The sequence below is a fragment of the Phascolarctos cinereus genome, unplaced genomic scaffold (assembly GCF_003287225.1).
Source record: "Phascolarctos cinereus isolate Bilbo 61053 unplaced genomic scaffold, phaCin_HiC Scaffold_4;HRSCAF=312, whole genome shotgun sequence".
NCBI classification, from domain to species: domain Eukaryota; kingdom Metazoa; phylum Chordata; class Mammalia; order Diprotodontia; family Phascolarctidae; genus Phascolarctos; species Phascolarctos cinereus.
In genome coordinates this window covers 591,626,286-591,652,243 of record NW_027555847.1, presented here as the reverse complement: position 1 = coordinate 591,652,243, position 25,958 = coordinate 591,626,286, and the positions used below count along the sequence as shown (strand labels likewise).

The 25,958-nt window shown below is 46.3% G+C and overlaps 1 protein-coding gene across 2 annotated transcripts; it reads right to left on the bottom strand.

Annotated features, from left to right (window-relative positions):
* Positions 1-301: 301 nt before the first annotated feature.
* Positions 302-9,517, bottom strand: OSR2 (odd-skipped related transciption factor 2). Of its 2 annotated transcripts, none has more exons than XM_020969132.2 (4): positions 9,099-9,517; positions 3,188-3,950; positions 1,842-1,941; positions 302-962 (listed from the first exon to the last, which is right to left on the bottom strand). In XM_020969132.2, the coding sequence occupies exons 2-4, from the start codon at positions 3,838-3,840 to the stop codon at positions 780-782; spliced, it is 936 nt and encodes a 311-aa protein (XP_020824791.1). In that variant the 5' UTR covers positions 3,841-3,950; positions 9,099-9,517; the 3' UTR covers positions 302-779. The 2 variants fall into 2 exon arrangements, with proteins under 2 accessions (XP_020824791.1, XP_020824799.1); XM_020969140.2 differs by having other exon boundaries at positions 302-880; positions 9,099-9,516.
* Positions 9,518-25,958: the final 16,441 nt, after the last annotated feature.

Sequence of the window (25,958 nt, the reverse complement as noted above, 5' to 3'; positions counted from 1 at the left end):
GTGTGTGTTTGGAGGGAAGGGAGACCCAGGGCCCCTTTCTTTTTAATATCTTCAGGAAAACAAAATCAAAATGCAATACATTCATGTAATTTCCAAAAGCTACAGTACTATATAAAAAGAGAAGATTTGCTTCCGATAGGGGAGGGAGACGGTTAATCCAACCCAGAGACAGAGGCAATGGGTTCATTCTCTTTAGTATGAAAACACTTGGGTTGTGACCTTCACTACCACCATCACCACCCCTACCCCTACCCCCAGCCCACGAGGAAAGCACAAGAGAAGTAACAAGGCATACTCCAGAAAAGTTGGAAAAAATGTTTTATTTTGAAATACAGTTCTTAAAGATAAATTTGACTTCTATTTTCCTTGTCCAGGTGCATTTGACAAGATACCACAAAAAAAAACAACACAAGCCCCAAAACACAACTGCACAAACAAACCCCCAAGAAACAACAAAACAACCCCCCTCACGACATTATGTACAGAGCTCTAAAATGAGCTGTGAATATCTACAAGAGACTAGGATACGCTCTTTGTGTAGGGGTGTGTATGTGTGCGTGCGTGCGTGTGTATGTGTGTGTGTGTGTGTGTGTGTGTGTGTGTGTGTGTGTGTGGCTTTCTATAGTTTGAGTCCGCCAGAAGAGTTATCAGCTCCTTGGAGCTGCAGGTGCACCTGCAGGGGGCGAGTTGGGGTCGGTCTGGGACAGGTCGGGCCCGAGGAGGGCCTGGCAGGGGAAGGCAGGCAAGGGTGGGAAGGGGGGGCCAGATGCTTGGTTTCTCTAGAAGTCCTGCCGCGGAGTGTGGGTCAGACTGTGCCGCCGCAGATCACAGTTTCGCCTGAACACTTTGCCGCACTGCTCGCAGTTGTAGGGCTTGATGTCTGTATGGGTGAGAAGGTGAGTTTTCAGATTACTTCTCTGATTAAAGGTTCTTCCACATGTGGGGCATTTGTGTGGAGATTCCTGTTCAGATGTGAAGCAAGCAAAGGATTAATCCTTCACACCACCACTGTGCCCTTCTCTTATCTTCAGTACTAATGTTACACAACCACACACAACAACAATGCCCTCCCTCCACCCCGTCCCTGCTCTACTTCCCACCCTTTGGCAGCTGGGATGGGTTAGGGGGAGCCTGCATAGACAGATCTGAGCTACTCAATGCTCCAGCGGGGAACACACACAGGCGCCCTCCCGGTACACGCCTGACACACTGACAGCGCTGATAACTGCTCAGGCACATCCCTGAAAGTTCGAGTTTGCGCTTTCCAACTCCTTACATGTCATCGCTGTGTCAAACACAGAAAGAAAAGGGCCAGGGGCTGAAAGGGTGGGGCTTGGGGGAGTTCTAATCTTCGATTAAGGTATTCCTCTCTTCAGGCGAGACAGATCAACTGCTATTGGTGGTCAATGCAAGAGGTTCCACAAGGGAAATGGGGACTGGGAGGGCCAGTGTAGTAGACAGGACTACTCGGCTGCTGCTTTTTCAGAAATTATTTTGCATTGCTTCCCAAGCACAAAATTCTTAAATTCAAAATAGGAGGGAGTGGGATGGGAAAGGGATGTGGAGAATGAATAGTGGTGTTTGCTGCTGCTAATTACCAGGAATTAAATTATGAATGGGACTTGTACGGCTGTTCCCTACAACCAGAAATATCTTGAACATAAAAAGAGGAGAAAGGACAATCATTCTCCTCAGTGAAAACCAGCAGGGAAAAATATAGCACCTCTCCAGTCAGAGAACAAATATGAACTCAGACTTTAAAAGCAGGCCTTTGGCTACTTCTTGGAAAACAGACATGAGAAAATGAAATAAAAGTTTCTTAGATAAGGAAATGAGCTTACCTGCATGTGTAAAGTTTTGTGAACTGCCAGAGTTCTAGACTGACAAAATCCTTTCCCACATTCCTGACATTTGAAGGGTTTTTCTTTGGAATGGATATACCTGAAAATTGACATAAGGATTCAGTTATATGGCTCGGATGAACGTTATCACCTCCCAGAAGCATTTATGGATAATTACTTAAAGGAGAACAGAGAGAGGACAAAAGGAAATTGGCTCTTCTTTCTTTCTTTAGATTTTCTTTCCCTTGTGTAATTCTGTTTATGGTTAACCTCGAGTAACAGACTCTTCAAACCAGGCACAGCGCCGGCTTATCTACACTTGATCGCCCTCTCTGGTGGTGCTTTGGTTAGAGATCTCGAAAAAACGGGAGGAGTAAGCACTTCTCTGGTCTCTTACTATTAGGTTTTTTTTTTTTGGTTTTTGTTTTTTTAAACCACGTACTTAAACTGGCCAAATCAGGATGTAATGCAAGGCTGAGTTAGTGGGGAACGGACTTCAACAAATCCCTTAACAGCCCTGGAGAAGAGGTTTTGCAACCTTCCAGCTGTGAGCTTTGGAGAATCTTCAAGGAATTCTGATCTCTATTCTCGGGGACAGTGGGGGGAAGGAGATAGGGGAAGAACCTTGAGCCAGGCATAGCCTATTATAGGTATAACAATAATAGTAGTAATGCGGTATTTGATGCTGGGGTGCAGAGGTGACCAGCTTATTCTAAACACTCCGGCCTCATTCAAGGAGGAAAGGTCCCGGGAAACAAAGGTTAAATTAATAGCGCTGCTTTAGCAGCCAGGGAGGTACTGGGGCCCCGGCATGAAATCTTCTTTGCCTCTGGAATGAGCTGTGAGTGGGAGGAGGGAGGAATTTAGGGATCCTGGGGCTGGCAAGCAGAGATGCCCTTGAAGCCCGGGTTGAGAGTCTAAGGCAAGGGAAAGGCAGCTCTGAGAAGACGAGACTCAGGCAGCAGAACATAGAAAGGTGCCCAAGTCCCTCCACCTGGCCTGGAAACCCAGACCAGTGTTGGAAACCAGAGAGCACATGAAAGCCTCAGATCACCTGGCTCTCCCTACACTCGGATGAGGAACTTGCATTGCTTTTCCCCGAGAAATAGGGCTGTACTTCTTTAGACAGGAGAGGTATAAATTTTTGGGGAGCTGTTAGTAATTTCTTCGGCATTCTTTGGCTGGGGGAAAGCCTACAATCACACATTCTCCTGCAACAGATGCAGCAGGGAATCCATTCTGGGTTGGTGAAGCGGGCACTTGGGTTTCAGGCACTTTCTCTGTCCTCTCCTGGGCCACTTTTCTGCCCACTCCCTAACCTACCAAAGGTGAGTTGGGAAGCTCACCTGTGATCCCTCAGGTGATCTTGCCTTCGGAAGGCCTTGTGGCAGATGTCACAAGTGTAAGGCCTCTCGTCCGTGTGGGTTCTCTCGTGAATGAGCAAGTTGTAGGATTTGGTAAAGTGCCTGCCACAGAACTTGCAGATAAACTCTTTTTTCGTTTTGGAAGGCAACCTCCCCCGAGAGGGTTTTCTGTCCGGAGTCAATTTACTGATGCCCGAGATGGGGCTGCCCAGGCCCGGGCTCAGCTTGGTCAGGTCCATTTTGGGGGGGTCCTCCTGCGTGGCGGCCACGGCCAGGTTGGCAAAGTCAAATCGGGGCCGATCCTTGTGCAGGGCCGGGAGGACGTGGGCAATGGCTCCCTGTTTGGGGTGGAAGAGGTGGGTGGCGAAGGGCAGGGCCGGGAAGGAGAAGCGGGCATCCACCAGGCCCTGAGCCGCAGCCATTTCCGTGATGGTGGAACGGGTGATCTCATGCATGTTGGGGTAGCCTAGCGTCCAGTGGTTCATGTGCATGGTCTGCACGGCGCTGAGCCCGTACAGGCCCTGCAAGTGGTCCACGGCGGCCGGAAAGGTGTTCACAGCCTGGAGGAAGGAGTAGTTGGTGAGTTGCAGCGAGGGGTGGAGAGGGATGGGCGCGGGCAGAGCCTTGCTCCCCATCTTCCGGGCTCGGTGGGTGCAGAGGGTTCTGCCCCTTTCTTCCAGGACTAGGGGCTCACGGGGATAGTCGGAGGCAAATCCAAAGAGGCTGACACCAAGGAGATAAGTTCCTACAAGAGGAGGGAGGAGAGAAGAAAGGGTAGAGAGGGCCATGAATGTTTATCCAGACGAATTTGGGGAGCACATTAGACTGGCGCTGGCTGTTGACCCTTCCCTCGGTCCATTGTTCCCTACTAACCTCCCATGGAGTGAGCCCTGGGGAAATATGCACAACCCAGGTTCACTTACTGGGTTCGATTCCCAATTCAATTCGTCTGAGAAAAACAAAAACAAAAACATCACCACCAAGGAAATGAGGAATAGTGAGAGGGGCGTCTGGGCTATACTTACTAGTCCAGCGAATTTAGATAAAGGTCGGCCCTCGCGCTAGGAGGCGAAGGCGCACCTATCCGAGAAAGAGGAGCCCTTACCCATCCCCTCCCCCAGGCTCCTTTCCTCTAGCAAGGACTTGCAGGTCAAACGATATTTTCCCGTCAACAAAACCTATCACTTTCTGAACCAGGGTGCTTGCCCTATAAGCTCTGGACCCGGATCCATCGGAGCACCGGGTGATTGAAGTCTCTGTCACAGCTACTGTCTCTTCTGTGGGCCTCTGGATAGTCAGGCCAAGACTTGGGTCCAGCAGACTAGGCCGCCGGACATATAGTGCCTTACGGTCTTCCTATTCCCTTCCCCCAACTCACACCCACCTCAGTCAATTCCTCAGTCCCAGGAGGAGACCACCGCCGTTTTCCTGCTAGACCCAGAGAGTACTGCTAGAAGTGTGTGTGGCGGGTGAAGCGAGATGTGGCAAATATAGGAGCAACTATCCAGGTTTTTCGAGTGGGTGGTGGGGCCTTTTCTCCTTCCACCCCGGTCACAGGCTTACGATATTTCCTCTCTGATCTCGGAACCTTAATTCTCTCTTCCCTTCACATTAACCCCATTCATCAGGAGCGAGGTGCTGAAGGAAGGGTGACACCTCGGCCCCGAGCTTCTGGGTTTGGCCCCCAACTTCCCCCCCCCCTGCAATCCTCCACTATTCATTTCTCCCTCCCCCACTTAAGATCCCTTCCAGATGGTCGAGTAGTAGCCGGGAAGACGAGAGAGTAGTCTAAGAGCTTTCTGCCTTCCCCAGATGGGAGGGCCGACCTCCCAGCTTTTCCTAAGCCTTGAGGGATTCCCTCAGCTAACACCTATTCTTCCTAGTCCTTCAGAAAAGACCTCATTCTAGGTGGCCTAGAGCTTGACCATTGGGAAGAAGACTTTTTTTTTTATGTCTTCCCTTTCCGAGTCTTCACCTCCTTTTCTGACCCCAACAAGGCCACAGAGGTCTGTTCTCTGGGGAGAAAAACTAGAAGATACTTGTAGGAGATCATTCAGAAGGATGGAGGGTGCTTTGAACAGGTTGGTGGGGGTGTTAATGCATTTATTAACTCCAAGCCTGGCTGCTGTAAGACTAGAACAAGAAAGTGCCTATCAGCTGTCCAGGTCTGAAGCCTGCCATGATGGGGAGCTCAGAATTTTATCTCCCCATTTCTCTCATCTGCCACACTTCTCCCTCACCCCACTCACTTTCTCTTAAGTTTTTCAAAAAAGTTAGTGAAGGTTGAATGGCCTTTCAGACTCACTCTCCCAAGGGCATCTCCCAAAGCTTCACCTGCAATTTGGGTGATATATATTCTTCTATACCATTTGTATCCAGCTAGGGTTTTCTAGTTCCTATAACTAAATTGATAGCCTGTGTTAGAATCAGAGATGAGGGGTGTGTTGTGTGTGTGTGTGTGTGTGTGTTGTCACAAGCAGCTAGGAGATTTTCACCATAGAAATAGGCCTTAAAAAATATCAGCTTCCACCCATAACATTCTCCACTTTGAGTTTCTACTCCCCCTAAGAAGCTAGGAGTATTCTCCCACTCTGTTGCCTTTTCCTCTTTCCTCCTAAAGGGGGTCTGATTTTTCATCCTTCCAATCTGTGAACAGTTACCCTTTGGCATGTATTTGAGTGCAAAGTGGTAGGGTTGGGGGGAGAGTTAATACATAAAAATAAAACCCTCTCAAGGGAGGAGGATTTGGCTCCCTCATCTAGGCCCACACTTTCTCTGCCCCCTTTCCCTGCCCTGAGACAGGGATTTATTAATGAACCAGCGTCTGCCTAGTGGTATGCGAGCTGGGAGTGCAGGCAGGGAGTTAATGAGAGGTGTGTGACAGTCAGAGGATTTCACTCAGACCATTCAACCGAAACTATAAACCTCCCTTTATAATAAACTTTCCCACCACTAATCACTCTCCATTTTTGATCAGGGACAATTCTTGAGCCCACCCCCGTAGCTCTAGAAATATTTCTCTTGCAAACAGCTCTGGAAATCTATTCCTTATAGGGGCCCTGTGCATTGTTTATTTTTTTTTTTGTCTTCAGGTCATCTAAAATTTTACACTTCAATCCTTTTAATAGCTGAGGATTTCATTGCTTGTAGATTAATTAAAGTGATTTCCCCTCTCTTATTACTGAGCCACTGACATTTTATCCTAAGAAAGGGAGCAGCAATTGGGTATTTCAGTTTATTTCCTGACTTCTTTTCTTAGAAATAAACACAGGAGGCAAAGTGCAACCACCATCACATCCCAGGATTGGGGGCGAAGGGCGAGGAAGGGAAATCCAGTACCTAGGATCTCGTTTCCTAAAGCGTGAAACTAACTTCTGCCTTAAAGGTTAAATGTTAATTCTCCAGTCAAAAAGCTAAGTGCTGTGTTCCTCCCGGCTCTCCTAAGGGCTTAGAACGGAGAAATTCCCGAACCCGTATCACAGTTAAACCTTAAAGGTCTCACAAAAGGACCTGCCTTTTCTGAGTAATGTGTGTGCTTTGAACTGCATTGAAAAGCCGCTTTCTTTCTTTACAAGGGAAAAGCCATATTCGATCCCTTATGGAAAATACAAAACAAAACAACCCCCAAAATATCTCCCAAACACTGTCTCCATAAATAGCTAGGGAGTTTGGGCTTCCACTAGCCAGCTGAGCTGCTGGATATATATATGTCAAAAGATATTTTCGCTCAATGCCCAGATCTGAAGGTAGTTTCGTTTTGTCTTGTCTCCTTCAGGACATTTACATCTATTTGCCCCTGCCTTGGTCAAGAACACCAACGATCAAAGCCATCCTGATGTCTCCTCCACCCAGCTCTGGATAAGCTGCTACTTTTAATTTTACAGTTGAAGTGAAAAATTATGGAAGAGAGAGAAAAAAAGGTCCTGACTACTTCAGTGGCAAGGGGACCAGTCCTCCCTCACCAGCCTACCTTACAGGAATTTCCAGTTATGTCTATCAGTTTTTAAAACTTCATTCTGTGTCTGTCATCAAGTGAAATGTTTACTTATTAATTGAAGTTTCAGTGAAGCTTTCGCAACATTTGAGTAAATCCCTCTCCCCAAACACAACAAACATCTCAACAAAACAAAGCAAAAATAAAAAATAAAATAAAAAAAGCTAAAGTGACCAGAGGTGACTTGATGAGGAGTTTGTGTACGGTAGGATCGATAATCTTAAGAATGATACGCACGCACTCCATCCTTCCCTAAAACGGCTATATTTCCATCCGGGGCTGAAATTCAGCCTAACAGGGTTTCCCATAAATCAGCGGGCTGTTGTCGAATTGCACCTGATGCGGTTGTTTTGTTTGAAATTAAAAACAGCCAGAGCAGACTCGATGAAAAACAGAAGAAATCAGATGAAAGTTTGATTTTTGTCTTTAAAGTCGCCTTCTCCCAAGCAGGTGGGAATCACCGTCAGCCACGCTGTAGCTCCCTTTGCCACTCCTAACCGCCTCTCCTTTCCCGAGGAGTTAATTAAATTAAGATGCTTTCCGCATACTCCGTGTTCTGTTACTCTTTGCTCTCACTCGCTGGCCCTGTTCCTGAGCGAGAAGAGTGATTTTGTTGTTCCTGTTCGGGTGGCAGTTACTTTAGTGGGGTTGGGAGGGGGTAGGAGAAAGAGAGCTAGCTAGCTGCTTGTAATCTTTCACTCGGGGAAGCGCCAGGAGTCTTCTGTTCTCCGAGAAACAGGTAGGCAGACATCCTACCTCGAACTCTCTGCACTGACACTCGCCATCCCCCCTCCCCCCGATCCTTCTTCTGGAAACCCACTTCACATCCCTAGCCGTGGCGATTTATTGCTTATCCAGACACTTAGAGCACTCTGGGTTTCTTTCCTCCTTTTCCCCAACCCCCACCATGGGCACTGCAGGCATCAAGCACATGGTTGTTGGTTTAACCAAGGTTTGGCTAACATCATTATTTCACCCTTAAAACATTCCTTGCCCGTAGTCAAAAAGAGTGGGTATTCTGGATCAAAATCTCTACTCTGCGCTCTACTACTGGCTCTGGAAATGGAAGTTGATTTAGGATTTTTAGTCCTGGGGCAAAAAGCATTTGGGAATTTAGGAGAAAGAGAGGGAAACAGACAGAAGTACAGGAAGTACAGAACAGGAAAGAGAGAGATAGAGGAAAAGAGAAAAAGGAAGGTAAGAAAATAAGGAAGAGGGAAAGAGGTGGGAGACAAAAAGAGAGAAAGGAGAGCCCAGAGATAATCAGTGAGAGGGAATGAGAGGAAGGATAGAGAAAAATAGAGGAAGAAGAAAAAGGAAAGAGATGAAAGAAACGGAAAGGAGAGAAAAAAAGGGGGAGAGAAAACAGAGAAGGGAGCGCAAGAGAACCTCTTATCTGCTCAAGTTACTGAACCCGTTTAATAAAATACAATGCTGAGATCTTGGGTACCGCGTGGTTGAGATAAAATGCCTGGAAACAAATTGCAAAAACCTTCCAAAGTGTGTATACACCTTTGTGTGTGTGTGTGTGTGTGTGTGTGTGTGTGTGTGTGTGAGAGAGAGAGAGAGAGAGAGAGAGAGAGAGAGAGAGAGAGAGAGAGAGAGAGAGAGAGAGAGAGAGAGAGAGAGAGTTTGGGTTAGTTAGGTGACTGGGAAGGGGGTGTCCTGAGGAGCAGAGAATGCAAGAAACACACCGTCCGGTCACTGAGTATACCTACAATTCAACGATTTTCATTTCTTCTGAAAGGGGTAAAGCTCTTGGGACAATACAACATGTGAAACAGTGGCACGCTGGACAGAGAATCGGTACTTTTATCACCACCTCCGCCGACCCTCTTTGATCGAGACTGTATTTTATGAAGGCGGCGGCTGCAGCCTATTCCCAGGCTAGAGACTTACCTCGGCAGAAAGGGTCTCCCGCAGAAAGGGCCTCCCCTCCTAATGCAAAGTTCTAGTCGCGAGTCGCGCGTATCTTTGCGTTGTCATTAGATCCACACTGGACTGGCGGAGCAGTCCGTCTGTCAGAAGTTCAGCAAGCTCTTTCCCAGCCGAGTCCCAGGAGCCTTGGACATGATACGGAGGAAGAAGAGACTTTCCGGGGTTGGCGGGGCAAGGAGGATCCTTGTCTTTGAATCTCCCGAAGCAGAAAGCGTGAAAAAGAAAAAAAGTGCTGGTTGGCTTTGGTCACAAAGAGATCTTGCTTCAATCACGCTCCTCTGTGGAGCCTCTGCGCCTTCTACTCTAGCGAAGTTGGATGAAGTCTGAGCCTTCCCCTCCCAGGTCCATCACATTTCAGCAGTTAAGTGGCGTAGAACTCGCAGTCCCCGCCCGCTGTCCCACCCAGAACTGCACACATTCGAATGTTCGCTGCCTGAGCGTTCCGCCCCGCCTACCCCCCGAACGTTCTGGGGTTGTCAAGTTCGGAGTCCGCCTCCAGCTCCTCCTCCTCCTCCCTTTTCTCGCTAATGGTCCTCTCTGTTTACTTGTGTTTGGATAGCAACTGCATCTTAAAGGCACAGGTCTTCTTGACGTTTTCCTTGTTACGTTACCTAAGGTGACTTGGTTAAAAAAAAAATAAACACAACCTTCCTTCCTTCCCACCCCCCACCCTCCTCTTTTGTGCCACTGACTCCTTTGATTGTAAGAAATTCAATAACTGCTTCCGTACCACGCCAATGACCCTACATAGCACTAAAAAGGGCACGGGGCAGTAGTTACAACGTAGAGCTTAAGTCTGCTTTATTTTCAATTCTTAGCACAGTCAACAGAAGCCTCTTCTTGGATGGCTGTGATATACAGATGGTGTAAACTACGGATGCTGGTCATTTAAATGTTATATAATCAAACGTACCAACAATGACTTTTCTCGTCTTCCACTACTCCTCCCCCTTCCCCAATTTAAAATACAGCATTGTACATTAATGTTGCCAATTCTATAAATGTCTTCAGCTAAATGTGTGTTCTGTTTTCGGCTACTGTTTTCCCCCCAAACTCTACTTGCTTAAGGATGTTTGGTACAGTGGTAATATTGTGGACAGTTCTATTATGTTTAGAACGTGGCATTTAATGTTTTCTTTCCCACATTTACAGCTGCACTTTCCACCTCTAGAGGAGATTTCTCAGTCACCAGATTCACTTGGTCAAAGGTACGGGAATCTACAATCGCCCCCACAAACTACAAACCGCCCCATATTAGTAACCCCGTTATTTCAGAGGAAAACAACACTTAGAAAGTTTTATTCCGCAAACGCCTTCACCTCCCTACCGGGCCGAGCATGGATTTCATTTGCCCGCTGCAGTCGTCAGTAATTGAATCGAATTCAAGATGTAGTGATAAATTTGAAAAGTTTTTTTCCTACCCCACAGAGGTTTTTGGCTATTTTGGTGTAATTACTGGATATAATTTCGAAGGCTTTGGTGCCGGGTTTGATAACGAAGAAACCAGTGACAATGTTTTTTTGTGCCAATCTTTTTGGACTGACAGCATCAGTGAGAAGATAATGGAGCAAAAACATTTAGTCTGCAACGACCCCAATGAGGAGGAGTTGCTTTTTGGCTGATTCTATTCCTCCAGCTAAAGGGTGAATGGTTCCCCCAACTCACCCACACCTAAAAAGTTGCTTTTAAAGGAACTATGCGAAGCAACACTAAAAATAATCTGAACCGTGCTACTGGCCGTGGAAATACAAGCAGGACAGGCAGGCGTAGACTCTCGGAAAGGTCAAGGCTCTGGTGGAGGGTCAAGCAAAAGCTTTTTTTTTCTTTCCAGATTTGTGTAAGATAAACTATCTCTCACTTTGGCCGAGGAGAAGAGAAGTTTCGTTTCTTTTGGAAGGGATAGCAGATCATTTTCCCTTTTCCATCTTATATTCTGTATGATAATAAATGATTTTGGAACAGAGAATAGAACTTTTGCTAATTCTGTATTTAGTGCTACATATAAAAGACGTATTGAATTGCTACCATACAATTTTACTGAAGCAACTTGGGAGAGGAAGGATGCTTGTAGGCTGAGGGTTTTCGGGGAAAAAATACTTCCAAATGTTGAATTAAATAAGATGCTTTCTTTTTTAGTGCTGAGAGGAGTGCTCAAAGATGATTATGCCCCACTTCATTTGCCTTCTTTTTACGGCAACTTCTTTCAGACGCCTTCATCTCAATCCCCACTGCCTCTGCCCACCGACTGACCGGCAATTATCCATCCCTAAGGATATGTCTAGATCATCTAAGTCATTTCTCTCCACAGTAGGGTAAATTCCTTCACCGTGTTATTTTACATCTTTTCTAGGGGTGTATGGGTGTGTTTGTCCCCTCGGGTGTTTTTCCCACTGCAGTGACAGGACTGAGAACCTTCCCAGGAAATGAGCCTTCTCCTCGCAAGCAAACTGAACACGGGGTGCCTTATTTAACCGAATTAAACCTTGCCAGAAATTAAGCGCCCCCTCCCTGGCATCATGCTCCCTCATTACTGATTGCTGAGGCCGGAAAGGTAGGGAGAAAAAGCTTAATCTGAACAAATTTCATACTTTGGGGGAGGCGGCCGGCCGGGAATTGTTTGTCCATTCCTCCCTCGGAGACTTTAGGAATCGAAGTGTGCAGGTGTTTGAGATTGTCTAGAAGGTGTGGGAAGAGCTGAAGAGCGTTCTGAACCAACACCGTGTCGGGGTCTCTGCTCTTTCCCAGCCCAAGCTGGGCTCTCCTTCGAATCTACACCACAGCCCAACTTCACAGTCTGAGTGCTGCTGCAGAGTGATTTTGGGTGTTTGGTGGGGGACACACAGAAAAGCACGCTCACACACTCCAACATACAGACACATAATACACACCACACACACACATGCACACCCAGCAGCCAAGTCCACCATATACATTCAGGGATATATGGTGCATGAGACTGTCAGCATGGTGCAGAAAAGAATCTGGAACCTCTGGGTGGGTGGCAGGGAGCCCTGGGGGTGCAGAGAGGGAGGTCTGGCAGGGCTCAGAGACCCCTTAATGGTCCTCTAGTTCAGGCAGCTGGGAACTGAATCCCTTCCCTCCCTCGTTTCCTTTTCACTACTCCTGGTCTTTGGGGAACATCGAAGTTCAATTCAGTCTGACACTTCCGCCGAGGGGGTTTATCTGCTGTCCTCGCCAGCTTTAGGTTTTCGACACCAAGGACACTTCCAACGAAATTAAGAACAGGAAAAAAGAAGAAGAAGAAGAAGAAGAAGAAGAAGGCAGAGACGGTTGCGGCTTTAAGCATTCAAAGCTCCATCGAGGTGAAGGAGGAAGGAAATGGGGAAGGGGGAAGAGGGGAGAGCAGCCTCCGTGGAAGGGACCATTTGCAGGCCCGCTTCCCCCGGGGCCCACCCAGGCTGCTGCTTCTGCAGGTCTAAGCACAGATCGGGTGTCAGTCTGCTGGGCCTCCCCTCTCCCACCCCCATCTCACAGTGTAGAAATTGTTTTTTGTCTTGAAAATTACCACCCAAATAAATCATGAAAATTCCACCTGTCTCCAGGGATTCGGGGATTTCTCCCCCTAGCCTTTCCACCTTGGCCCTTTTGTCTCCAGTCCCTTTCCCACCCCAGCTCCGGCTTTGAGTTTTCTTGGAAACATCACGCTTGTGTTCACGGCTTTACTTTTTAGCTCCGAGTTTGGCCTTGGGGGGCTACCCTTCACCTCTCCAACACCCTCTCTCCCTATTTGACCCAACCCAGTTTGGAGAGACGTAGAAGACGAGGGAAGATAGGAGGGTTTGATACACGGAGTGTTAGGCACCGAAGTTCGGGATGACACTACCAGCTTTCAAACAGGGGCGCGCCGGAGATGAAGGTGGGAGGGAAAGAGCCTTCTATCTGTCGGGGCATGGTGCGAGGGAGTGGATCCTGGGGTTAGCGAAAAGTGGAACGGTAAGACCCTGAGACTCAGCGGGCGGGCTGGCGGGTGGAAGAGCTGCAGCTCCCCCTGGAGGCCCAGCCCCGGCACGGCATGCGGCTTGGCTCATATCCCTGGCTCTCCGCTCTCGGACGCGAAACCACCCGCAAACGAGCTTCTTTTGGTTTGGCGTTCGCGAGTTCGTGGAGTAGTATACACAGGCGCTCCTTGTATGCGCGTATGCAGGAGTGGCGGAGAGTGTGTATTTTCGAAGTGCGGGCATTTTCATCCCCTCCCTTCCCTCTTACCCTTCCTCAACTCATCACTGCTAGGTAGGACCTCGGAATGCCCCAAGGTGCATCTCGCCCTCTCAATGTGTTCAGCTTTTCAAACTCTCTCCGCGGCGGGAGACCCTGGTCTACAAAGCTCTGGGCTAGCAGGTTTTCCCTTCCTCCACTCTGTGGCTGACTTTCTGGGGAAAGACGAGTCTTCTGCTAGGCTCTCTGGACCGCCCCCAGGTGCCTTTGAACTGTTGGAGTGGGTTTGGCGCGGACCTTGGAGAGCCAAGTGGTAGCCGCGGTCCTTCGGTAGGCGATTGGCTCCATCACCACCTGACACCTGCGCAGCAAGACCCGAGAAGGTCAAATTTAGAAAAGACCAGCCGAGACCCTCCGCCTCGCATTGCCCTTTCCCGCTCTCCACTCCATTTCAGGACAGACAGCCGCATTTAGGTAGCGGGGTTTGAGCGCAATTGCGGCCGCCTGGGAGCGGATGAATCAGAGCTAGCGTTCCGGCCTTGAACAGATCCAGGATCTAAGGTACAGGGTACATGGAGACCCTAGCTTCGCGTAGGCGTGTGGCCGTCGAAGGACTGGTCTGCTTCGGGCCTCAGGACCTCTTGGTGTTTTCCATCTTCTAGCTTAGTCCCCCCATAGGAAGAGAAACTAAAATACCCTTCCCTCCAAACTTCCGTCCAACCTCGGCCGTCTCAATTTTCCCTTATTCCTGTAGAGGAATTCGTTTTTACCTCTCTCAAGGCCAGATCGTCTCTTGAGTGTTCAACTTCTCTGGAAGAGAGAACGGTAAAGGGAATGTTTGGAAGATTTCTTACCCCTTCCCTCACTTTTCATAGCCTTGGCTATTTCTTCTCTGCTTTCCTAAACCCCCAATCCCACTTCTCTCTGCGGCCCAGGAGGCTTTGCTGCAAGGAGCATAGGGAGATAACTGCTACTGGGAAGAACTACTTGGGGAGTTGTTGGGGAAAGGGTTAAAGGTGGGAAGAACAGACGTAGGCCCTATGTGAGCATTGGCTGCCACGAGAAAAGGGTCGTGAATAGTAGGTTCCTTCGCTAGTGGGGGCTGACCCTATGAAACACAAGTAGTAGCAAGCCAGGTTCGGATTTTTCGAGGGGTACGGTGCCTCGGCAAGGGCAAAAGCCCAAAGTGACCTAAAAGCAACCTCCAGACTGTGAACTGCTGGAAATAGGATGGAAGGAGCGTGCTGGTCAGCACGCTCAGGGGCCTCCCTGTTTACTCGTTACAGAACTTTGAGGGGCTTGGCGGTCACCCAGGCCAGTGCTTGTGTCCTCTTGGCTTGGTAGTAGCCCCGCGACCCCGGCACTACGGGTCAGCAATGGCTGCAGCTGCTCGACAGCCAGTGAACGAATGAATAGGTCCCAAGGGTGGAGAGAGGTGGCAAGTGGGCTGAGGGTGGGGTGCTGAGCTAAGGACAGGCCTCAAGCACCTCTTCGGGCTCATTTCACGACAGCCCGTGTGAGGGTGTGGGGTGCGAGCGTACATAGGCAGCAAGCCTCTGTCCTCAGATACACCCAGACACAAATCAATAGACCAACACATATGTGCACAGTTTGTACACACGTGCCCCCGCTCAAGCCCTGAGGAAAACTTTCTGGCTCTCAAGTCCAAGAAGAGGAGAGCTGCCTCAGATGTTCACCAAGAGAGAAACAGCTTCGATTTCTTGGTGACTTCCTTCTTTTTCCTTTCTGGAGCCTAATTCTGTGAAGAGAGAAAGCCCCAGACGGGACAAAAAGGAAGGAAGGAAGACCTCAGATTGAAACAGTTGGGAAAAGAAATTAGAAACTCCACCTCCCCCCGGCCCCCACTTATACACACGGTTCCAGGTATGGAGAAACTGTGAAGATCCTTTCCCTGTGTACATAAATATACAACACACACACACACACACACACACACACACATACACACTTGCTGATAATACTTTAAAACAATTGCACCAACCAAGGTCTCCCAAATGAGGGAGGAAATACTGGTGGTAAGGACGTTTTTGCTCAACACCCTATGTGCAAGATTTTGGGCCAAGTGTTGGGGGAGGGGTGTTAAAAGGAAAAGATAGATAAGACTTGACGTCTGCACTCCTAGGACTTAACTTTAATAGGCGAGATAAGACATGCACATTGATAGGATATGGATAAGACACAGGAGGATGTCTTAAGAACCCCAGCAGGGGCACAAGCAAAATTCTCGGGGTATGAACATCACCCCTTCTTCCATTAGATTTATGAGGTTGTGTGTATTGTACACACGCGCGCGCGCGCGCGCGCACACACCCACCCACACACACACACACACATACACTGCTGCCACCACTAAGACCTCCTACCTTATTTTTTCTCCCCTAACTCTTCCAAACTGTAGTTGAATTTAAGTCTCCCAATTCCTAGTGAATCCCCTTAAAGCCCTCTTTCATCCTCTGACTTTCTCTTCCTTCCTATGTGATACTGGAAGCCTGCCTGAGTGTGAACATCCCCTTTCTCACCTCCTCTTCGGCCCAAATAATACTAACTCAGTGCTCTCCAAAGAGGACCTTGAGACTCTTTCTCTCTTCCACATCTCCATTCTGCCCCTCTCCGCCTTCTGCTCCCCCCCCTTATTAACCCTTTTTGCTCAAGTCCTCTGGCAATAGGGGGAGAGGGAGATAAAGAGGAAGAAGGATCCTCCCTCCAAATAGAAGAGCAGTGGAAACCGCTTGCCTTCCCTCCCTCATTGTCTCTAGAGCCACGTCTTAAGAAACCTTTCGTCAGTTTGGAACAGCGGGATTTTGTTTTAAAATTATTATTTCAGTTCTGGATTTGATTTAGCAAAATTCCCGTGTTAGGAACTGATACTTCCCGCCTCTTCTCCTCTCTGTCTCCCCTCTTCCCAGTCTTCCTCGCTTCATCCCCTAGTCGCCAGGCTTCTGGGTTGTTCTGTGTGGGTGTGGGTGTCCTCAGTAAGGTCTGACTGACCTGGCTAAGCCGACCTTGAAAACTGCAACCTATGGCTCTTCCTAGTAGAAACCTCTGCCCCTTCTCCAAACCTGATGGAGTAGTAGCTCGCTAAGCTCGAGGTCTTGGGGTTTGCTATGTAGCCGACCTTTGTTGCGGAGACTGCTGCTGCACTAAGCGGCCTCGGCTGGAATCGCTGCCTTCGAGGCTCCAGGTGGGAAGTAGACATCCACTTCTAGCTCCCGCTCCCCCCCCAATCTCTGTGCCGCAGCGCCCCTTAACCCTGCCCTGCCTTGAAGCTTCGTTCGCGCCGCGTTTCCATTCCTCAAATTACATGTTTCCTTGAAAATAAGCACGAAACACAGTGTCTTCTCCTTAGACTTTAGCCCAGAGGCATCTAATCGCTCCCAGTTTCCCTTTTCACGTGTTTTCGCTTTAAGACCTTAGATAGAACTGGAGTTTGGGAGGTTGGGGGGCTTTGGGCGGAAGGTCTCTGGGGAGGGGGGCGGAAGAGTGATGTGTTCGCAATTCCAGTTGGATGAGAGCACCCCAGGGTCATTGGCGCAGTTGAGCTAGCTGGCTGTGAGGAACTTGAAGCGTCTCCAACAGGCCGGCGGTTCTTCCGAATTCCACATTTGTTCAGATTTGTAGGTAAAGTATTTCAGAGGAACTAAACTGAGCATTTGCAGTGCCTTGCAGATAATAGGCCCTTAATAAATGTTTGGTGTTGGTAAGATATATTTGAAATTGGTGAAGAATGAAATGAGCATAACAACGACCACAATAACGTTAAAGGAAAACAATAGTAAATGACGTCAGAATTCAGCTCGATGAAATAATCGATCTTGACTACGGAATTCTGAGGTTGAAGCACGCATACTCTTCTGAGTGGAAAGGTGTTCTACTGGTATAGAATGAGGCATATCAATCAATCAGTAAACATTTATTGAGCACCTATGTGCCAGGCATATATTGTCAGACATAGCCAATGTATCAGATCCTCAACTGTTATTTGCTTACCAGAAGTGAGAGTTTTGGGGGCAGGAATCAATTATTGGGAAATGACAGCAATGATTAAAAAAATCAAAGGACATTTAAAAATGTTTAATTTATCTGAAATGGAATTAATTACATTTAGAATACACCACTGAAGGGAGGTGTTATGTACTCATCTAAATTCTTCAAAACATTCATTCATTCATTCTTCAGAAAACTTTTTAAAATGCAAAATCTACCATTTAAGGTTTGTAAAGTGCTTTTCATGTGTTGTCTCCTTTGATCCTTATAACAATCCTGTGATATAGGTGCTGTTCTTATACCCATTTTACAGATGAAGAAACTGAGGGTGAGATAGGTAAAGTGATTTGCCCTGGGCCACGCAGCTAAGTGGCTGGGTCCATATTTGAACTCAGCTCTTCCTGATTCCAAGCCCAACATCATATCCACTGCACTACCTATGTGCCTATTTGTGCAAGGCACTGTATGCTAAGCTGTAAAGGATACACAGTGTTTAGAGAATAACTGAGCACTGCCTTTATAGCATTGAAAATCTAGTAGTTGACTGCTTTCTCCACCAATAGGACAAGGAAGCCAGCCAAGCTGAAGCTGCAAGGTACCCTAAAGGAGTGACTGGAAGCAGGGGGAGCTAAGGAAGTCAAACCACTACTGTCACTTCCACCCTTTATACCTTGACAGAGGTTGCCCAGGACCCTGGACCCAAGAGTCTTGGGAATCACGGTGTCCCTTAGACCATGGGCCTTGCTTCCAGCCAGCACTGAGAAGACCAAAAACTCGGCTTTGCACAAAAGTGAAAACTTTAGCTGTTTTCAGAGGACTTTTTCTTATGGAGATGTCCGAAATGTGCAATGCCTGATAGACTCTAGTTCTTTATGAACAATGATTACGCTTCTTAGCAGGTTGGCCAGGCTGGTGTAGTGGAAAGGACACTGGATGAGGCTTAAGTGGAGTAGGTTCTGCTCCTGACTGTGTCGCTTGCTGTGTGGCTTTAGCCAAGCTGCTTCACTTTTCACTTTCACATTTTCTTCATCTATAAAAGGAGGAAGTTGGTCAGGATGATCTCTAAGGTCCCTTCTAGTTCTGGCATTTTATGATCTGTGACCCAAATATTTGTCTTTCCAATACAGATAATTAATCTGACATAGTAGTATTCAAGATAGGCTATGCATTATTTAAAAGATAGACTCCAACTTTTAGAGTCACAGGTTTCAATAAGGGAAAATGTGCCTACCTGTTCACCTGTGAACATTCTCCAGAAGGGGAATGCTGTATCCCTGAACCTAATCCAAATAAGTGAGTCTCTAAAAATGTCTTACTCTATAAATATTTATTGATCACTTACTATGTATAAGTAAATGTTGTTCTTGAATCCAACTCTTCATGACCCCATTTTGGGGTTTTCTTGGCAAAGATACTGGAGTGGCTTGTCATTTCCTTCTCCAGTGCATTTTATAGAGGAGAAACTGAGGCAAACGAGGTTAAGTGACTTGCCCAGGGTCACATAGCTGTTAAGTGACTGAGGCCAGATTTGAACTCAGGAAGATGTCTTCCTGTTTCCAAGCCCAGTCCACTACTAGCTGCTCATCTAAGTAACTGTTAGTATTATTTTAATAGTTTTCAAAGGATACCCTTTCTTTTGAAAGATATTAAAACATCTGTACATATTTACTTTTTGTTCTTGTAGAGGACACGGAATTCCCATTGATATAAGAACTGGGCACAAGAAGACTCTAAAGTTTGACCTAATGCCTTTAGTGTAATTTAACAGATCAGAACAGGAAGACCTGGGCTCAAATGCCCTCTCAGATGCTATCTTTGTGACCCTAGGCAAGTCATTTAATCTTTCTGAGCCTCAGTTTCTCATGGATAAGAATACCCACCTTGTAAGAATCAAATTTAGATAATATATATTGCTTTACAAACCTTAAAGCACTATACAAATATGTTGTGGCAGTACCCTCCCTATTCTGCCTTGAGACATCACTTTGTATATTTTTGTAATTACTTATTTGCATGTACCTATATATATACACACATATATCTCCTAGTGGAATGTAAGTTCCTTGAAAGCAGAAATGTCTCATTTTTATTTTTGTTTCCCAATGCCTGGTACAGTGCCTGGTAGATAATTGCTACTTAATAAATACTTGTTAAATGTGGTTAATACTACTACCGCTGCTAGTACTACTACTACTACTACTACTACTACTACTACTACTACTACTACTACTACTACTACTACTACTACTAAAATCCTGGGCTTCTTTAAATTATAAGTAGATTTGCACCTAATGGTAATTCTTTATTTATTGACGTCTGTAACATTTTTCAATAATTCTTTTTACTAGTAGAGGAAAGAAAATTGGTATTTGAGCCAGTTCATTTATTGGAAAGTAAATGCCAGGACAGAGCTTACATTTTCACTTTCTGCTTGGAATGTGCTACTATCATGACAACATTTTACACGAATGCTTCTCCTATCAAGCTAAGCAATAATTTTCAGATGGAGTCTCATTGACTGATGACATATAGTGTTGGTGCCATTGTGAAATTATCCCTCATTCAATCCAGTTCTCATTTTTTAGCTGTAAGACTTGGGTGGGGGGGATAGGAGGGGGAGAGAGAAGGAGGTGGAGAGAGAAGGAGGGGGGAGAGAGGGAGGAGGAAGGAAAGAGAGAGACAGAGAGATAGAGACAAAGAGAGAAAGATATGCCCCTTGGAGCCAGGGAGAAAAGACATTTCTCCTGGCATTCTTCAGAGGAGAAAGAGCCTAGGGAGTAAGTGGAAGATAACAGGATTTAACCAGTCTGAAATAAAGACCCTTAAATGGCTTCCAGCATAGTTTATGGCAATCCTCTCTAGAATTTAAGGTCAGAGGATTAGACTCAGGGGCATGCTGGAGCCAGCTCCTCCCAGCTCCTCAGAATCCACAAATCCTACAAGTCAAGGCTTGATTTATTGTTTTGTTGATTCCTAGTCTAAAGAAAATGATAAAGAAAATATTACTAATACAGATTAAACTTAACAGCCCAACTAATTTTTTTAAGAGATCTGGTTGTTAAATATTCACCAACACATCCCTGATTAGATTGCATCATTCCACAAAGAACCAATGATCTTAAGGAGGGCTCGTGGTCTATATTCTCACTGCATATTCTCACTTTGTTCTCCAGTGTGACTGCATGGATATCTGGCTATGTCAGAGGATGGCTCAACTACTGTCAGCCATGTTCCCCACCTTATAGTTTTCAGTTCCGTCATTTTTCAGTCATGACTGACTCTTCATGACCCCATTTGGGGTCTTCTTGGCAGAGACTTGCCCAGGGTCACACAGCTAGTAAGTGTCTGAGGCCAGATTTGAACTCAGGAAGATGAATCTTTCTGACTCCTGGTCTGGCACTCTATCCATTGTGCCACCTGGCTGACTCATCTTATAGCTTACATGTACACATAAATACACATATCCCTGAAAAGTGCCAGCTTTTCTGACAGGTTAGACTACAACCATAAAGCAGTCTGGGAAAACTGCTAGGTTAATAAGATGGTAGGGGCTGTTCCTTTCACTCCTTAGAAAAATTTAAAAAGTTCAGGTAACCCTACAGGACACCAGAGAAATCTCTGAATGTCCAATGGGGTCAGGGGTAATCAGGGATGCATAAGTAAGGGATACTGTGTCATGGCATCAATATATATCGTGTCAACGTGAGCTGACTGTGTAGTTATGACACCCTACTCCCCAGTCCCTATTTAGTGGGACTCTTGGTGTCAGATGGAGTTGGTGGAGGAAGAAATTGAGAAGGGGAGGAAATTGGTCTCAGTGATAAACATTTAATTATGTGATGGGCCTCATTTTCAACTTTGGTAGACTAAATAACCTCTACAAGTATTTATATGGGAGAAGACACATAGTGCCCCCCCTTCTCACTAAGGTAATAGTTAGACCTCTTCCCTTCCCTTCCCTTCCCTTCCCTTCCCTTCCCTTCCCTTCCCTTCCCTTCCCTTCCCTTCCCTTCCCTTCCCTTCCCTTCCCTTCCCTTCCCTTCCCTTCCCTTCCCTTCCCTTCTCTTCTCCCTCCTCTCCTTTCCTGTTCTCTCCTTTCCCATCCTCACCCCTTTTCTCTTCTCTTCTCTCCCTTCCTTTCTTCTCTCTTCTCCCCTCTTCTCTCATCTTCTATCCTCTTCTCTAATCTTCTATCCTCTTCTCTCTTCTTTCTTCTCCTCTCCCCCCTCTTCTTCTCTTCCCTCTTCTCCCTTCCTCTCCTCTCCTGTCTGTTTCTGCTTTTGCTTCCCATCTCTTCTCTGCTTTCTTTCTTTTTTGGCAGGGGTCAGGGTAAGAGGGAAAAGATGAAGCATTGTTTCCATTGTCATTGTCTGTTGAAAAGTAGGGAACTTGTGTTGTGCGTTAGACTTCATTGTACTCGGTAAAAAAAAAAAAAAAAGAAAGTTTCTTTCCTCTTCTATTTTATAAGAATCAGGGAAAGGCATACAATGATCCTGTAATGCATGGATGTTGTAACAGCCAATTACCCTCCCAAGTGTTTACTTTGGGTGTTACTCTCTCACAAAGATGATGAATGGTGTCCATATGTCAGCTGCTAAGTTAATATTCATGAGAGGACTATAGCTGGTGGAGGAAGCTTCAGGGTGGGCAGTGTCTCTACTCTGTTCCTGCAGGTTTTAAGTGGCCCCACTGCAGTTCTCGGTGGGAGTTAAATATCACACAGGGTGGCAGGATTGGGCTTGCAACTTGGAACCTGGCTGCTACTAGAAAGGGAACTATTTTTAAAATAAAGGGATAATGAGCCTTTTGCTTCTGGGAAAAATGGACTCTTCCAGGCACGCAGTGGGAAATTCTCTCTTCCACCCACTATTCTCATTCTCCATGAAGCTATCATCCTTAGTGACTACTGTTTTTGTAGCTTCCTTACATAGTGTCTGAAAGAGGATAAGCCAATGTCTGATTGCAAAGAGAGACATGAGAGTGGACATACATTCAGAAGAGTTCCCTGGTAGGGGCTCTCTTGCATTCATTCTCCCCCAAGCCTAGGCTAGCTGTCTGCCATGCTGCCTCTCCTGGTGTTAGGTGTTCCAAAGTTGCACATGGGGATGTGGAGGGCAATAGAAGAGGAAATTCTGGGCACGGTCAATTTCAATGATATGTGAGAGGGGAAAAGGAGGAGAAGAAAGAAGGCTTGGTTCAATGATGAGGCCCTGGGCTTAGGGGAAGGGAACAAGCATTTATAATATATCTAATATTAGATAATAATGGTATCTAATATATGCCAGGCACTGTGCTATCTCATTTGATGCTGGGAAGTAAGTACTATTATGATTCTTATTTTACAAATAAGGAAACTGAGGCAGATGGAGTTTAAGTGACTTGTCCAGGGTCCCACAGCTAGTAAATGTCTGAGGCTGTATTTGAACTCAGGTCTTCTTTATTCCTAGTCCAGCACTCTATCTACTTTACCGCCTAGCTGCCTAGTCTTACATATAAGGAGATACAGTTTGTAGCTCTATATCTACTGGGTGGCCTGGTAAAGTCATTTTACCTTTATAAGTCTCCATTTCTTTAACTGTAAAACAGGGATAATTGCTACCCTTCCTATCTGTTATTTCAGTGATCTGTGGTTTTGCCAGCATGGGATGTTTCTCCGTTTGGTCAAAATGACAACACCCTTAGGACCTATTGGCACAGTCTTTTTGGGTGAACTGTGGCTGATAAATTCATCACACTACAGTTAACTTGAGGATGGGTCTCTTCAAACTTAACTAGGCCATTTCCCCAGATGGTAGAAATGTCAGTCCATTTCAGTGTGGTAGGATGGGCCAGAGATGATGCTCTGCTATTATTGCCTTTGAAAGCACGAGTTGCTTCCTCATCAATGTGAATGTCAGGGTGAAAGTTGAGTGCTAGAAAATTTAAATTTAGATCTTGAAGAGACCTCAGAACACATCTAGTCTAACCCTCACATTTGGCCAGTGAGGAAGCAGAGGCCCAGAGCAGGGGAAATCACTTGTCCAAGTTCACATGGCCACTAAATGGCAGAGATGGGATTCTAGTCCATGTCTTCTGACTCTAAATCCAGTACTCTTTCTTTCTGTCTCCTTACTATGGCCCTATTCTCTGACTCCCCCTGGAAACTTGGATTCTACCGTTGGCTCTCTTCATTCTGATGGGTGAGCTTTTGGCCTCATCTAGCTAGGGCCCTGTCCTCCATGAAACTTCCTGCCACCCCTTTACAACAATTTTCATGAGTACCTTTCCCTCCCTGCTCCCTTCCCCCTCCCCATTTTCCAGCATCCCTTTATTTGTTGTTTTCCTTCATTGTAATGAAAACTCTGTGAAGGCAAGGACTGTCTAGGTTGTTTGTATTTGTATCCCTAGCACATAGCACAGTGCCTGGCACATAATAAGTGCTTAATAAATGCTCTATCTAGCTGTCTGTCTATCTATCTATCTTACATCCATGTATCTACGTATCTATCTGTGTTTCTATTTTTCTCTAACTCTCTAGTTCGGGGGCGGGGAACCTGTGGCCTTGAGGTCACATGTGGCCCTCTAGATCTTCAAGTGTGGCCCTTTGAGTGAACCCAAACTTCACAGGACTTATATTCAGTCCAGGAGCCACACTTGAGGGCCTAAAGGGCTACATGTGACCTCAAGGCCAAAGATTCCCCACCCCTGCTCTAGCTCCTTCCACTGGGCAGCTGGGTGGCTCAATGGATAGAGCTCAATGGATAGGCCAGAAGTCAGGAAGACCTGACTTCAAATCCAGCATCAGACATCACTAGCTATATGACCCTGGGCAAGTCCTCCCACTGGAGTGGAAAGTGAGAGTGAAAATGCATTGAAAAGCATAAAACTGTATGGAGGAAATTTTCCATTTTGCCTTTCTAGGTTGATTATACATTACTTTCTGCAATCTCTCTACACTCTGGCCAAACTGGCCAGAGGGTAGGAAGGGGAGGGTAAATGCTGCTAGATTTAGAGTCAGAGGACAAGAGTTCAAATGTTGATAGCCCTGAGTTTGGGGAACGATGACCTCAGATCCCTTCTGACCCTCACTGATGACCCTATGAGCTCTGTACACAACCTACCATCTCCTGCCTCTTCTCCTTTGCAGACATTCCTGGCATGGTCTTCCTTTTCACCTCCCACTCTTGGAACTCTTAGCTCCTTCGAGGCTCAACTCAAATGCCACTTCTTCAGAAGGTCTTTCCTAATTCTCCCAGGTATTAATACTCTCCTCAAGTTGCTGTGCATTTATTTTGCAAATGTCTTGTATTTACTTCCGTATATCTTCTTATATGTTGGGTCCACCCAATAGAATGTAAGCTATTTGAAAGGACAGGGACTGTCTCACTTTGGTATTTGCATACCCAGTACTAGGCATGCTGCCAGTCATCAAGTAGGCACTTCATAAATGCTTGTCAGTTGATTAGTTAATGAATTTCATAGGAAATCATTAGGAAATCCACTGTGCATGGGTTTGTGCAATCCAGTCCCCATGCTCCAGGGGGAGCTTAATTCATTGCCTCTATTCAGTTACAGACATTTTTTCTCTCACCTGTCTGTCAAGTTGAAGCAAAGCCCAGCTTCATTCCATGTAATATAATTGTGGCAAAACTGTTGGTTGACAGCCATGACAGTAGAAAAACCAAACTTCCCAGCCCTGATTGAAGAAGGAGTATTCTTTCAGAGAAACAGTGCTACAGAGGTTTGGGGGAGAACACAAGACAGATCCAGCAGATGACTGCAAAGGTTAACAGCAGCGACAGCCAGCACTCATCTGTCACGTACTTTGTGGAAGGCACTGTGCTAAGTGCTTTGCAAATATTTCCTCATTTGAGCCTCACAACAACCCTGGGAGGTAAGTGCTAGTATTAGTCCCTTTTTACAGTTGAGAAAACTAAGGCAAACAGAGATTAAGTGACTTGCCCAGGTCACACAACCAGTAAGCATCTGAGCCTAAATTTGAAGTCTTGACTCCAAGCCCAACTTTCTATCCACCATGACCAGAAGCCAAAGCCAAAAGACAGTCTTCAAAGCACCCATAGCACGGAAAGGACTGACATTTTTTTCTGTCAAAATTGCCAGTGGTCAAGGCCTTTCTAGATTGAAAAAGTCTAGGAAAGAGTCCAGAAAGACTGAAGGGAGAATTGTTCTTCTTCTGCCCCCCCCTCCCCCATCCATACATAAGTAGGGGCTGTGGTGGAAAATGAACTGAGCTGAGAGAAAGGGGACTTGGATCTGAATCCTAGTTCTGACATTTATTAGCTACAGGAGTTTAGGCAGGACACTTAACCTCTTTGAGACTCGGTTTCCTTCTCTGCATCATGGGGGTGATAATAATACATGTACTATAAACCTCATTATTTTAGAAAAGTGCCTTGAAAACTTAATATGCTATGTGAAATGAACTATATGATCCGATGGCACTGGTCTATTAGCCATTCCTTAAACACAATTCTTCATCTTCCTTCTCCATACCTTTGCACTGGCTGTTTCCCATGCCTGGGGTGCCTTCTCTCCTTACCTTTGCTTCAGAGTTTCTCTGGTTCCTTCAAGACTCAACTCAAAGCACATTTTCTGCAGGAGCTCTTTCCTAGACCCTCCAGCTACTAGTGTCTTCTCTTT